The 13554-nt window shown below is 52.0% G+C and overlaps 1 protein-coding gene across 4 annotated transcripts in view; it reads right to left on the bottom strand.

Moving 5' to 3' along the window:
* The window catches only part of SPRYD3 (SPRY domain containing 3), a 40962-nt gene extending 36286 nt beyond the window's left edge, over positions 1–4676 (bottom strand). Inside the window, exons 1-2 of one of the 4 annotated variants that reach the window (XM_075915913.1) lie at positions 4594–4676; positions 475–621 (exon numbers count right to left, since the gene is read on the bottom strand). In XM_075915913.1, coding sequence (XP_075772028.1) covers positions 475–602 — 128 coding nt within the window. In that variant the 5' untranslated portion in view covers positions 603–621; positions 4594–4676. Of the gene's footprint in view, positions 1–474; positions 622–3515; positions 3656–4011; positions 4035–4593 lie in introns of those variants that run through there. The other 3 variants (XM_075915912.1, XM_075915910.1, XM_075915909.1) reach the window with 3 other exon arrangements.
* Between the last annotated feature and the right edge of the window lie 8878 nt (positions 4677–13554).

Genomic DNA, 13554 nt, shown 5'->3' with positions numbered 1-13554 from the left:
CCAGGGTGCTGCACTACTCACTGATGACATTCAGGTTGAAGTGCCCATCCAACCCCTGTCTAGAGCAGCGAAAGAATCAATCTGAGCTCTAAAGCACTTCAGAGAGTTCACCAATTTCACTTTATGCTGCAGTCCCTAGTTGCAGAGGCAGAACAAGACAATACCAGGCCACAAATAGGGATGTCGAACAGGTAATCCGTTACCATCACCCTTACTGAGTGATGTTTACCAGTAACTGGTTAAGCAGCACCACAGGCCGCAAGCCAGCAGCCCTGTGGGGCTGGAGGCTGCTCTAGCCAGGCCAGATGCCCCACCTGCGCATCCCGCTTTATTGGTTAACCAGTTAAATGTAAATTTTAACCGGTTAACTGATTTAAAAGGATTTTACATCCCTAGCCATAATGGACCCCTTCCCTGTGCCAGGATGCTCCTTGCTCTATGTTCACTTTCCAGTTTGCCTGTTCAACCAGTTACCTAAGTGTGTCCCCGTCGACAAGAATGTGTTTGAATCTCTCCTGATAGCGGACTGCTCGCACCTCGCGGATCTCTCGGATCCTCCTCCTCCAGTTCAGGAACCGGTAGTGCAGATTCAAGTCATCCATTATAGCTGTGAGAGTCACCCTATTGAAAGGAAAAGGGTAAGAAGTCAGCTACATAGCACATACAGCAGCTGGAATAAGACCCTAGAGTCTCTTTGCACCTGAAAAGCCAAGACAACCACAAGGCATTAGCTAGATATCAGAGGAGCCTGGAAAAACCAGACTTCTCAAACCACTGACAGACAGAAACAGCATGTACTGTATTTCCTACATTGATCCTCCTACATGCAATGCCTGGAAAACCGCTGTGTGAACTGCAATGTTATTCTTTGGGCCTGGGAGTCAGACAGGCAGTGCAAGACTTCCTAAGTATTATCCTGTTCTATGGGTAAACTGAGGCACAGAGCAAGGCAGTGACTTGCCCAATGATACACAAGTCAGCAACAGAGACAGGGAGAAAATCCAAGAGCTCTGCCTCCCAGATCCTGCTGCAACCTCTAAGCTCCCACTCCCATCCCGAGGGAAGGACCCAGGAACTTTGACTCCCAATCCTAGGCTTCCTTGATTACTACCCATTAAGACAGAAACTGACAAAGAGATAAGATGACAGACTATACCCGGAGGCAAGATAGCATCCAGAGAGTCAGTAATACCATTTCCCAAGCTAACGCAGGGTGGCTGGGAATCACACAGCACGTGCAGTGTGGCAAGTCTCAAAGTGTAGGAAAGAGGCAAGAGACAAAGGCTAACTAACAGGGATTCTGCTCTAGGGATATGAAGGTCTAGTCGACTATCCTATAAGCAAACTTATCAGATAGTGACTAGTTGACTATCTCCCTCCCTCACTGCCTCTATCAGATAGAGGCAGCAAGGGAGGGGGAGAAAGTGGTTATTTCAAAGCAGCAGTGCTGCTTGAAGCCTGGGGCCAGACCCCTGGCTCCACGCAGCGCTGCTGCTTTGAAAAGCTGCATGCAGCCCGACCAGGTGCCACCTGGCACTTTCACCTTTGAAGTGTAGCATAGCCCTAGGGCTGTTGCTATACTTGAAGGCAGAGGCCCCCTATTGACTAACCAAATAGTCAATGCAAAATGCATCTACTATCTGATGAGTCAATTACCCAATATTTAACATCCTTAGTCTGCTCCCAGACCAGAGATGACAACTGACTTTCTGCTTTGCTGGAATGGCACTATATTACTATTATTTGTATTCTTGTAGCACTTTGGATGCTCACTCATGGACCAGGACCCCCATTGTACTAGGTGCTGTACAAAAGACAATCACCTGCCCCAGAGAGCTTACAATCTAAGCAAAGGGCAAGAAATCACACATGGCTACAGACAGATGGGAGCCCGAAGAAACAATATCAATCAACACATTGGGCAACATTTTGGCAAACCCTTGCTAAGCTTTGTACAGGCGCCATGGCAAAGCAGAGCTTTTAGGAGGACAATGAAGTAGCTTGGGAATGTTTACAGGGAGCACCTCTGAAGCAGAATGGGACAAAGCATAGAGGCACTTGTTTGAAAATGCAGAAAAGATGACAGAGGCTGGCATCATGGACTGATGTCTACACTCCAGAACCTATGCCAACCCAACTTCATGAGCATGGCCATGCTAGCATAGCAGCATATTCCACCAGGAGAAGAAATTCTATCAGCATAGAAACCCCATCCCGCAGACAACCTTTGCTATGCTGGTACAAGTTAGAAGTGGAGACCAGGCCTTCGCTTGCAAACTGACAGAGCAGTGCCTCTGTTGCTGCTTAGCACTTACCCAAGAAGCAGCAGCATTGACAGGATATTGGTCAGTTTCATGACTACTGTTTAGAATAGTACTCATTAAACTGATCAGCCTCATGTCAGTTTCATTCTGCCTGCTGTGGAGGAGGGGGGGGAATCACTAACAGCAGCAGGAGATACTGGAGCTGTTTTTCCTGGAAAGTAGCACTGGAGAGGAGAAGAGAAGGAAATAGCCTCCATGCACAAGTCAAAACCCTATGTTTGGCAGCGGGGTAAAGCGCTTTCTCTTTTCCCCTGGAGTCAGAAGGGAGCCAAATGGGACACAGATGAGCACAGCTGTACTTTACAGGTGCCTCTGCTACTTTAATCTCCAGTATTGCTTGGTCAAACCTACACAACATTAATATGTACAACAAAGGGCCATTTGCAGTCATTCAGGATAACATTTTCAAAAGATACCAGTGGTTTCAGGAGCCTCAACTGGAGTGCCATATCTTGGTCCTGATTTTTAGGGATTTTCAGCATTTGTATCTACAACCAAAGTCAGCAGGATCTGGGGGTTTTTTTTTCCAACACCTCTGAACACCAGGGCCACAAAACCAAATGAAGGTACCCCAAATCACTGCCCCCCTTTGGAAACACTGCTTTTCAAAACCTAAGCTGTACCCATCTGAAACACAACTTTTGCTTTGGGCTGGAAAGCACCCATCAGGCTTCTGGTGCTACATGAAGCATTATTAATATCAATGTAGTAGCGCCTACAATCAATGCTTCAAAGACAGGTGCTTACAATCAAGGACGGATAAAATATGTTACTTGGCTATTTTATGGGGGGATCTGGCCTCTTCCAAGGGCTTGGAAGTGACGGGGCCTATGAAAGCATGAGCAGCAGTGAAGGAAATGCAAACATAAAGCTATAACTAAGGGCCTTCTGAGTCCTGATGTCAAAAATGTCCCCATTCCCTCAGCTCTTGCCTAGTCCCCAGCCTCTCCCTATCCCAACCATCTCTCCTCCCTTGATTTCTGGACCACTACCTGACACCCACAGAGCTTAGGGGACTGAGGCAGGCTACCCAAGAAGGACATCTGTGGCTACAGCCAGCCCTACTGCTACCAGGTACCCGCTGCCATCTGCCCATCTACAACTGGATACCAACTCACAAAGGACCTGCCACATTCACTTCCCCTCAACCAAGGAAACGTAGGCATCACCCCATACCACCCTAGAACATACCTCAACAAGTCCTTATCCCTTCTCCTAAGCCACCCTGTGCATCCATCCAATCCTAATGGGCAACCCCTCCCTTTGACTTACTCGGACGGACCCCCCTTACCCTCGGAGACACTTGCGTTCACCCCACAACTAGTCAGTCCTTTCCTCACCCACCACGGGTATCTCCCTTACCTTAGATCCAAGGCCTTACCCCCTTCGCCAATCCCACACCCCGCCTCCCCTGGCAGCTCCCTCCTTCTAATCCCTTCCCCTATCTTCATCCTTATCGTCCTCCACCACCCCACCTACCCTAAGTTTGGCCCCCCAGATATCCCCTCCCTCTGCCCTTATACTCCTCCACCTCACCTGCCTAGGGGTATCTCCCCTGCTTTCACCCCAGGTATCACTTCCCCTCAACCTGCCAAGAGCCTAGGGCCCCTTTCCGCCATGCCTGTCCTTCTACTTCCCACTCCCCCAGCAATCCCCCTGGTATCCCTCCCTCCCCGATCAAGGGTACCTTTCTTCCACTCTTATCCTGCTCCTCAACCTCAACTACCCTAAGAATACCCTCAGCTACCCTCTCCCGATCACCCCCTGCCCTGAGTATCCCCCCAGGAACCCCCTCCCCGTTACCCCTAGGCCTGCTCCTACTCCTCTACACCCCGCCCCGAGTACCCCCAAGCCAACCTCTCCCCGTCATCCCCATCCCCTGCCCCGCCCCTACTCCTCCAACCCCCGCCCCGACTACCCCCCAGCCACCCCTCCCCGTCATCCCCAGCCCCGCCCCTACTCCTCCTCCCCCCGCCCCGAGTACCCCCAAGCCAACCTCTCCCCGTCATCCCCATCCCCTGCCCCGCCCCTACTCCTCCTCCCCCCGCCCCGAGTACCCCCCAGCCACCGCTCCTCGTCATCCCCAGCCCCGCCCCCAGTACCCCCGAGCCACCCCTCCCCGTCATCCCCAGCCCCGCCCCCACTCCTCCTCCCCCCGCCCCGAGTACCCCCCAGCCACCCCTCCCCGTCATCCCCAGCCCCGCCCCCACTCCTCCTCCCCCCGCCCCGAGTACCCCCCCGCCACAGGACGCCCCACCCCCCCCATTACCCAGCCAGGCCCGTCCTCTCCCTCCATGGGCCGCTCCCGCGCTTGTCTCCCAACCGGCTCCGCCGCCACCTCACATCCGGGTACCCACCCACCCACCGGCCGGCTCTCGCTCTCCCGCCTCCCCCTGCGCCCCGACAGCCAGTTCAGCCAATCCGCGAGTGCTGCACTTTGACGGACAGTGAGACACACCAATCGAATACTTGGGCGGAAGCACGAGAAGATCATGTGACTCGTGCGGCTCCGGAGTCGCGCTGCGGGTGACGACGCGTAGCTCGGGCGCGCGGTTATGACGTAAAAGCAGGGTGGGGCTAAATGCGGGCCTGGGCTGCCGGCAGCCTGGCGGAGAGGAACGAGCGCGTGGGGTGCGGGGGGGCTGAGTCCCGCTGCGTGGGGTGCGGGGGGGGCTGAGTCCCGCTGCGTGGGGTGCGGGGGGGGCTGAGTCCCGCTGCGTGGGGTGCCGGGGGGGGCTGAACCCCCCGCTGCGTGGGGTGCTGGGGGGGGTGGCTGAACCCCCCGCTGCGTGGGGTGCCGGGGGGGCTGAACCCCCCGCTGCGTGGGGTGCCGGGGGGGGCTGAACCCCCTGCTGCGTGGGGTGCCGGGGGGGGTAGCTGAACCCCCCGCTGCGTGGGGTGCCGGGGGTGGCTGAACCCCCTGCTGCGTGGGGTGCTGGGGGGGCTGAACCCCCCGCTGCGTGGGGTGCTGGGGGGCTGAACCCCCCGCTGCGTGGGGTGCCGGGCGAGGGCTGCAGTGTCACACCCTACCCTGCTTGCTGGTAGGGCATCACCGGAGGGGGGGTGGGGGGGGTGTCTGTTTTAGGATCCATCCTGTTCAATGTCTTCATCAGCGATTTGGCTCTTGACTCGCATCTGACAAGTGGGTCTTTGCCCACAGAAGCTTATGCTCCAATACATCTGTTAGTCTATGAGGTGCCACAGGACTCCTCCAGACTAACACGGCTACCCCTGATACTTGACAGAGAGAGGGTGTTTCTTAAGTTTGCTGATGACACCAAGCTGGGAGGGGTTGCAACTGCTTTGGCGGACAGGGTCATAATACAAAATGATCTGGACAAACTGGAGAAATGGTCTGAGGTAACTAGGATGAAGTTTAATAAGGACAAATGCAAAGTACTCCACTTAGGAAGGAACAATCCATTTCACACATACAGAAGGGGAAGCGACTGTCTAGGAAGGAGCACGGCAGAAAGGAATCTAGGGGTCATAGTGGACCACAAACTAAATACGAGTCAACAGTTTGACACTATTGCAAAAAAAGCAAACATGATTCTGGGATGTATTAACGAGTGTTGTGAGCAAGAGACGCGAAGTCATTCTTCTGCTCTACTCTGTACTGATTAGGTCTCAACTGGAGTATTGTGTCCAGTTCTGGGCACTACATTTCAAGAAAGATGTGGAGAATTGGGGAAGGTCCAAAGAAGAGCAACAAAAATGATTAAAGGTCTAGAAAACATGAGCTGTGAGGGAAGACTAAAGGAATTGGGCTAGTTTAGTTTTAAGAAGAGAAGACTAAGGGGGGGGGCATGATAGAGTTTTCAGGTATCTCTAAAAGGGTGTCACAGGAGGGGGGGGAAATTTGTTCTTTGCTTCTTGTCCTATCATCAGAGGCCGTGGGCCTAAACTGCAGCAAGGGAGGTTTAGGTTTGACATTAGGAAAAACTTCCTAACTGTCAGGGTGGTTAAACACTGGAATACATTGTCTAAGTAAGGAGATTGTGTGGAATCTCTCACTGGAGATATTTAAGAGCAGGTTAAACAGATATCTATCAGGGATGATCTAGATGGTGCTTGGTCCTGCCATGGGGGCAAGGACTGGACTTGATGGTCTCTTGAAGTCCCTTCCAGTTCTTGTGTTCTATGATTGACCCTGGCTTTCATCTGCAGAAAACCTGTTACCGTGGCCCAAATGGGCTGTGGCATTATGAGAGGACTTAGGGCAGGTCTCACTCAAGAACCCGTCCTAGAAAGCAGCATCTCCTCTTCAGTAGTGACTGCAGGGTAGCAGCTCAGTGGGAAGCCTGCTGCTGCCAGTGGGTGCCTGTGAGACTGTTCACACCCTAAGTTGTGTCAAGCTGCACTGAAATTCCAATGGCCCCTGCAGGTGGGATGTTTCATTCTGCCCAGCCCTCCTGCTCACTCAGTGTGACAGCTCAGAGCTCCTGGCTTTCTGCAGCTCAGTCTCCCTGCAGGTTTCTAAGCAAGGGAGTCAGGGAAAGGTCCCCCCTCTGCCATGGCTTATGGTCTGAGCCTGGGAAAAGTGCCCAAGGGACACCCCCCACAGGTTCCTGGCAGCTTGCAAACTATGGGCACTGTGATCAGCCTGCTCCTCCCTGCTCTCCTCTTACAGCTGAGCCAGACTCAGAAGAATGAGACGGTTTGGGCCCCCCCTCTCTTCTCCTTTGCCCCCTTGACACCCAGGTCAGAGGGTTTAGAGTGGTCTCTGGCCAGACTCTATGAAACCCTGCCTGAGCCAGGCTGAAAATGACTTGAATCACTTTGCTGACTTCCCCTTGAACACCCAGGCTACGTCTACACTGGCATCCTTTTCCGGAAATGCTTAAAACGGAACAGTTTTCCGTTATAAGTATTTCCGGAAAAAGCGCGTCTACATTAGCAGGATGCTTTTCCGGAAAAATACTTTTGCCAGAAAAGCATCCGTGCCAATGTAGACGCGCTTTTCCGCAAAAAAGCCCCGATCGTCATTTTTTGCAATCGGGGCTTTTTTGCGGAAAAGAAATCTGTGCTGTCTACACTGGCCCTTTTCCGGAAAAGGACTTTTGCCCAAACGGGAGCAGCATAGTTTTTCCGGAAAAGCACTGATGATTTTACAGTAGATCGTCAGTGCTTTTCTGGAAATTCAAGGGGCCAGTGCAGACAGCTGGCAAGTTATTCCAGAAAAGCGGCTGATTTTCCGGAGTAAGTGGCCAGTGTAGACACAGCCCCAGTGCCTCTCTGCCCCACCCCACAAAGGGTTATCTCAGCCCCAGAGCCTCCCTACCCTGTCCATGCGAAGCAAATCTGCCCTTCTCAACCCCAGAGCCCTCTTGCTCTGCCTTAGATGGGGTGGTCTCTGCCCGCCCACGGCCTTTGCCCCACCCTGAACTGGACAGTCTCTACCCTTCTAACCCCAAATCTCCCCTACCTCATGCTGGGAGGGGTCCTCTCACACTTACAGCTGAGCTCTCTGGGCTCGACACTAGGAGGAAGCTGCCTCCATTTGTCATCCCGGACATGTCTGCATTTGAACACCATCTTCCATTTTTATACCACAGGCCAAATTCCTTCTTGGAGTAACTTCCAACTCCCCCAAGCACCTCCCATGCTGGGTCTGAGGTCCTTCTCTCCTCTAATCCAGGGCTCTTGGCTTCATGCTTGTTCCCTTCCTCCTGTTAGTGCAAGCCTTGCTTGGCTGATGGCCAGCCTGGCCCTCCAGCCAGCAGTGCCAGTCCAGTCACTCGCTCTGCTGCAGGATGAAGGGGACAGTAGAGCAGCCTTGTGTCCTTCAGAGCACTGCAGTGAGTCCTCCAGGCTGAAGAGCAGCCAGGGCACCCAAGCAGAACACGGTTCCAATCTCCGCATTGGCAAGAGCAGGCAGGTCACCTGATGCCCTGCAGTAGCTGCTGGTGAGGATGATGTGAAACTGGGTTCTCCAACTCCCCCAGCCCACCCAGCACGGCTCCAAGCCAAAGTTCTGAAACAGAACCCCTTTGTACCCTCCTCATTGCCAGGCAGTGTAGGGGAGACCTGGCTAGCAAGGGAAATGCAAAGTCTCTGCTCCCCAGCTTGGGGAAATTCTGAGTTTCTGTGGGTTGCATCATCCTTTACTATATTATTGCTCCCAGTCTAGGGTGCTGTGTCAAACCGAGGACATCCCGGCATTAGCAGGGACAGGACTCGAATGCACCTGCTCCAACAGGAGCTACAGAAGAGTCTCCAGCAGCAGAAGAGGGCCTATGACACACACTCTGATTCCCATCTAGCAGGTGGAGATGAAAGGACATGCTGAATCCAGTGGAATTCCTGGCAATAGAACCCCAGAGTCCCAGCTCCCACTTTGTCATCCTGATGCCTCGACCACCCGGCTGAGAGTGGCTGATTCCTCTGCTCTGTTCCCTAGAGTCCCGAGGGGCCGACCTTCCCCTTGTCACAGCACTAGTAAGGCCAAGTTGTCAAGAATGCTCAGCTCCTCCTCCCCATGCCCTGGGCCTCTCTAAATGCTATGGCCTGGTTGGGAAACCTACCTTCCTGATTCGGTGCCCTGATAGGAGCTGCTGGAGAGTTCTGCTCTCATGAGGTGTAAACCTAAGGCCCCTCCACTGAACACCTATATGGATGTCACGGAAACCTTCAAGCTGAAAGGAATCATCTATGTCTAGGCCATCCGGATCATGTTGGACACCATTGTGGCTTGCTGGAGGGGCTGGGGACAGTCCAGAGGTTAGTGCACTAGCCTGTAACTGACAAGACCCAAGTTCCTCTGCTCTGCCACTAATTCTTTGTTCCCTGCGGCAAATCACTTGGGCTCAGATCCACAAACGTATTGATTTCAGTGGAAGGTAGGTTGCCTCAGTATCTTTGAGGATCTGGGCCTTTCCCTCTCTATGCCTCGGTTTCCACATTGATAACATGGGCATAGCTGCCCTGCCTCAAGGGGTCATGTAGAATTAAATCAATTGAAGATTAGGAAGCACTCCCATTTAAAGAGAGTCTGTAAGCGCTACAGACATATCATCTGACCTTCAGCATAGCGTGTGCCGTGTAAGTCACCTGCTGAGCCCAAAAGCATGTGACAGCAATAAGTCATAGAATCATAGAATAATAGGACTGGAAGGGACCTCGAGAGGTCATCGAGTCCAGCCCCCCGCCCTCAAGGCAGGACCAAGCTCCGTCTACACCATCCCTGACAGATGTCTATCTAACCTGTTCTTAAATATCTCCAGAGAGGGAGATTCCACCACCTCCCTTGGCAATTTATTCCAATATTTGACCACCCTGACAGTTAGGAATTTTTTCCTACTGTCCAATCTAAACCTCCCCTGCTGCACTTTAAGCCCATTACTCCTTGTCCTGTCCTCAGAAACCAAGAGGAACAAATTTTCTCCTTCCTCCTTGTGACACCCTTTTAGATATTTGAAAACCGCTATCATGTCCCCCCTTAATCTTCTTCTTTCCAAACTAAACAAGCCCAGTTCATGAAGCCTGGCTTCATAGGTCATGTTCTCTAAACCTTTAATCATTCTTGTCGCTCTTCTCTGTACCCTTTCCAATTTCTCCACATCTTTCTTGAAATGTGGCGCCCAGAACTGGACACAGTACTCCAGCTGAGGCCTAACTAGTGCAGAGTAGAGCGGCAGAATGACTTCACGAGTTTTGCTTACAACACACCTGTTGATACAACCTAGAATCATATTTGCTTTTTTTGCAACAGCATCACACTGTTGACTCATATTCAACTTGTGGTCCACTCTGACCCCTAGATCCCTTTCCGCCATGCTCCTTCCTAGACAGTCGCTTCCCATCTTGTATGTATGGAACTGATTGTTCCTTCCTAAGTGGAGCACTTTGCATTTCTCTTTATTAAACCTCATCCTGTTTACCTCTGACCATTTCTCTAACTTGCTAAGGTCATTTTGAATTATGTCCCTATCCTCCAAAGAAGTCGCAACCCCACCCAGTTTGGTATCATCTGCAAACTTAATAAGCGTACTCTCTATCCCAATATCTACATCATTGATGAAGATATTGAACAGTACGGGTCCCAAAACAGACCCTTGCGGAACTCCACTTGTTATCCCTTTCCAGCAGGATTTAGCACCGTTAACAACAACTCTCTGACTACGGTTATCCAGCCAATTATGCACCCACCTTATCGTGGCCCTATCTAAGTTATATTTGCCTAGTTTATCAATAAGAATATCATGTGAGACCGTATCAAATGCCTTACTAAAGTCTAGGTATATGACATCCACCGCTTCTCCCTTATCCACAAGGCTCGTTATCCTATCAAAGAAAGCTATCAGATTAGTTTGGCATGACTTGTTCTTCACAAACCCATGCTGGCTATTCCTTATCACTTTATTCACTTCATGGTTCAAAGATTCCCACATCCCTCAGGAAGATGATCGCAGGGCTGATTTCACTCCCAGCTACAAATCTGCCTCTTTTCCTGTTGGGACATCATGGACAAATGCAAACAGATCAGCCCCAAGGGGTTAACATCCTGCCCTGGGGCATCCTGGTTGGAAATTGGGGAGCTACAAGTGGGGTAGGAGATAGATCTTGGGAAAAGCAAGAGGCATGGCCGAAGAATGCCTGGGGCAGCCTCCCAGAGCTGCTTGGCTCTGTGCCCGGGGCGCTGCAGTGCGAATCCTGCTCAGAAATCAGCACCTCTCGGATGACCTGAAACAACAACTGAGCACCTGTACTCTGAGCAGATCCCTTCTCTGCCCTCACCGCTCCAGGCTGGAGAAAGCAAGGAGGCCTGCCCATTCCTAAACCTACTTTGCCTGAAGCTCTGGGTTGCATTTGAAAGGCATCTCTGCTGCCCTGCACTGGGTTAAGGGGCGCCACCCAGTGGCAAACATCTGCCACAGCCACTTCTTCCCAGGGAGAGGTCCCACACCCCCGGATATGAGTGGTACAAATGCAAGTTCAACAGCTACTTAAACAGTTAATTCACTGCTCTTCTCTCCTCAGCCCTTTGGGGGACTGGAGCTCCTGCAGCAAGCAACCCCTCGGTCTTCTCAGCCATAGAGCTTTACAAAGGAGGGTCCTGTTCTCCCTTGCCCAGTGGATAAGCCGAGGCACCAACAGGGAGAATGACTCACCAGGGTAGAGCTAGGACTAGAACCTGGGTCCCAGCCCAGTGTTCAATCCACTAGGCCCAGACGTGTATGTGTGTGTGTTTGTGGGGGGCAGTGTGTAGGGTTCTTTCTCACACCTGTGTAACTACTGGCTTCAGTGGAATTACTACCCCCACTCTGTTGCCCCCCGATAAGAGGCGGGGTCTTGTGGCTACGATGCTAGGCTGGGATCCACCAGAGTGTTGTCGTAACTGTGGTTCTCTCTGCCTTCATGCTGGTCTGTAAGGTGGAGATAAGGGCACCTCCATTGTCTGTGCTGCCTTGCCAGACTGCGAGCTCTGCAAGGCAGGGACTGTCTCCTACTGCCCATGTGCAGCACCCTGTACAACAGGGTCACCCAGGTGCTGCTGATGTAAAGGAAAATGAAGCATGCAATTTTCCCAGGCACCTCTCCACACAAGCTCCAGAGACAAGCGTTTGCTAAAGGCACAGTGCTTCATGGGAGATGATACCAAGTTTGGCATCTTCCTCTATCATAGACTTACAACCTTGGGCAAGTGCCATTAAGGGCTCTGTGCCTCTGTTTCCCCAACTATAAAATAGGGCTGATGATACTGACTTGCCTACATCCCAGGAGGGTTTGGAGGATTAACCAGTTGATGCTTGTGAAGGCATTTGGGTGTACAAAACACTGGGTCAGAAAGCTGTGTAATTCTAATTTCTGGCTGCCCCTCTGAACCCCATGCTTGGAATCCATGAGGGTTTGCAGTAGCAGAATCCAAAAGAAAACAGTATTTTGTGATTTTGGCAAAAGGTAAAAAAAGCTTATTAATTTTGCTAATTAAGAAAACCAGAGGCAAGGAAAGAAGAATGCTCATAGCAATGCAGGCAGTAGCCAGCACAGCAACCCTGGCTCAGGTGCCTGGCTAAAATTCCCAAGAAACACTAGCATCTAAAGATCTTTACTGATGTTACTAACACCCAGGTAGGGAGATAGGGAAGTAATTTCATCAGCACTATCCAGACATGGAAACAGAGGCACAGGCAAAGAAAGTGACTTGGTCAAGGCCACACAGACAGTGGCAGGGCTGTTCATAGACTCTAGCAGTTCTAATTCCCAGTCCCCTGCTCTAGCCACTGGACCACGCTTCCTCACTGAGCCAGGAACAAAGCTCTGGCATGCTGCCTCCCATTCCCTTCCTGTAGCCCCCAAACCATACTCCCTCCAGGCCTGAGACTGGAACCCAGGAGTCCTGAATCCTAATCCCTCCTGTTCTAACCACTAGGCAAGAACCTGGGAGGCCTGAGTGCCCCCTCTAATCAGCAGGGCTGGCCTGCCAAATAAGTACATTGTTTTAAGACTGTGCACTGTGCACACAAAGGCCAGCAGTAAAAATGATGTGTTATGTTTTAGGAAAGAATTAGACAGGAGAAGGGAAATAGCTCAGCGATTGGATTACACAACAGAGATGGGCTGGAAGCATGAAATATTCCAGGCATTTCGGCTCCATGCAAAGGCAATAATATTCATTCAGACCCTGAAAAAAATGTACTTTTGAGGGAGGAAGAGAGAGAAAAAAAAGCTCATGATCCTAGCTCAGGGCCCCCAGGGAAGGGAGGGGAAATCAGGGATTGGGCACAGGGAAGTTGTTTGTGTTTTGCTTCCTTGGGGTTGGGTTAAGACAAGTGGTTTCTGTTTGGTTGGGCTGGCGGAGGGGGTGGAGGGGCTTCCAAAGAGAATTAGACCCGAATCCTTGGAAGGGAGATTGGGAGGTGGGGGAAGAGAAGGGAGAGAGATGAGAGTTCCCGTGTGGGAATGGGGAGATGGAGGTGGCCTCTCCCATTTGAGAATGGGTCTAGGGAGGATGAAAATGGGCTCTCCCTCGAGGGAACAGGGAGTGCAGACGGGACCTGGCCCCTTGGGACTAGGGGAAGCTGAAGTTGGGCTCTCCCTCCTGGGAATGGGAGGGGGGAGTTGGGAGCTGGTCCCTTGGGAATAGGGGGTGTTGAAGATGGGCTCTTCCTCCTGGGAATGGGGGGGGAGTTGGGAGCTGGTCCCTTGGGAATAGGGGGTGTTGAAGATGGGCTCTTCCTCCTGAGAATGGGGGGGGAGTTGGGAGCTGGTCCCTTGGGAATAGGGG

Source organism: Pelodiscus sinensis, unplaced genomic scaffold (assembly GCF_049634645.1).
Source record: "Pelodiscus sinensis isolate JC-2024 unplaced genomic scaffold, ASM4963464v1 ctg94, whole genome shotgun sequence".
NCBI lineage: Eukaryota > Metazoa > Chordata > Testudines > Trionychidae > Pelodiscus > Pelodiscus sinensis.
The sequence above is the reverse complement of the archived record's forward strand: the minus strand, read 5'-3'. Positions and strand labels throughout refer to the sequence as shown.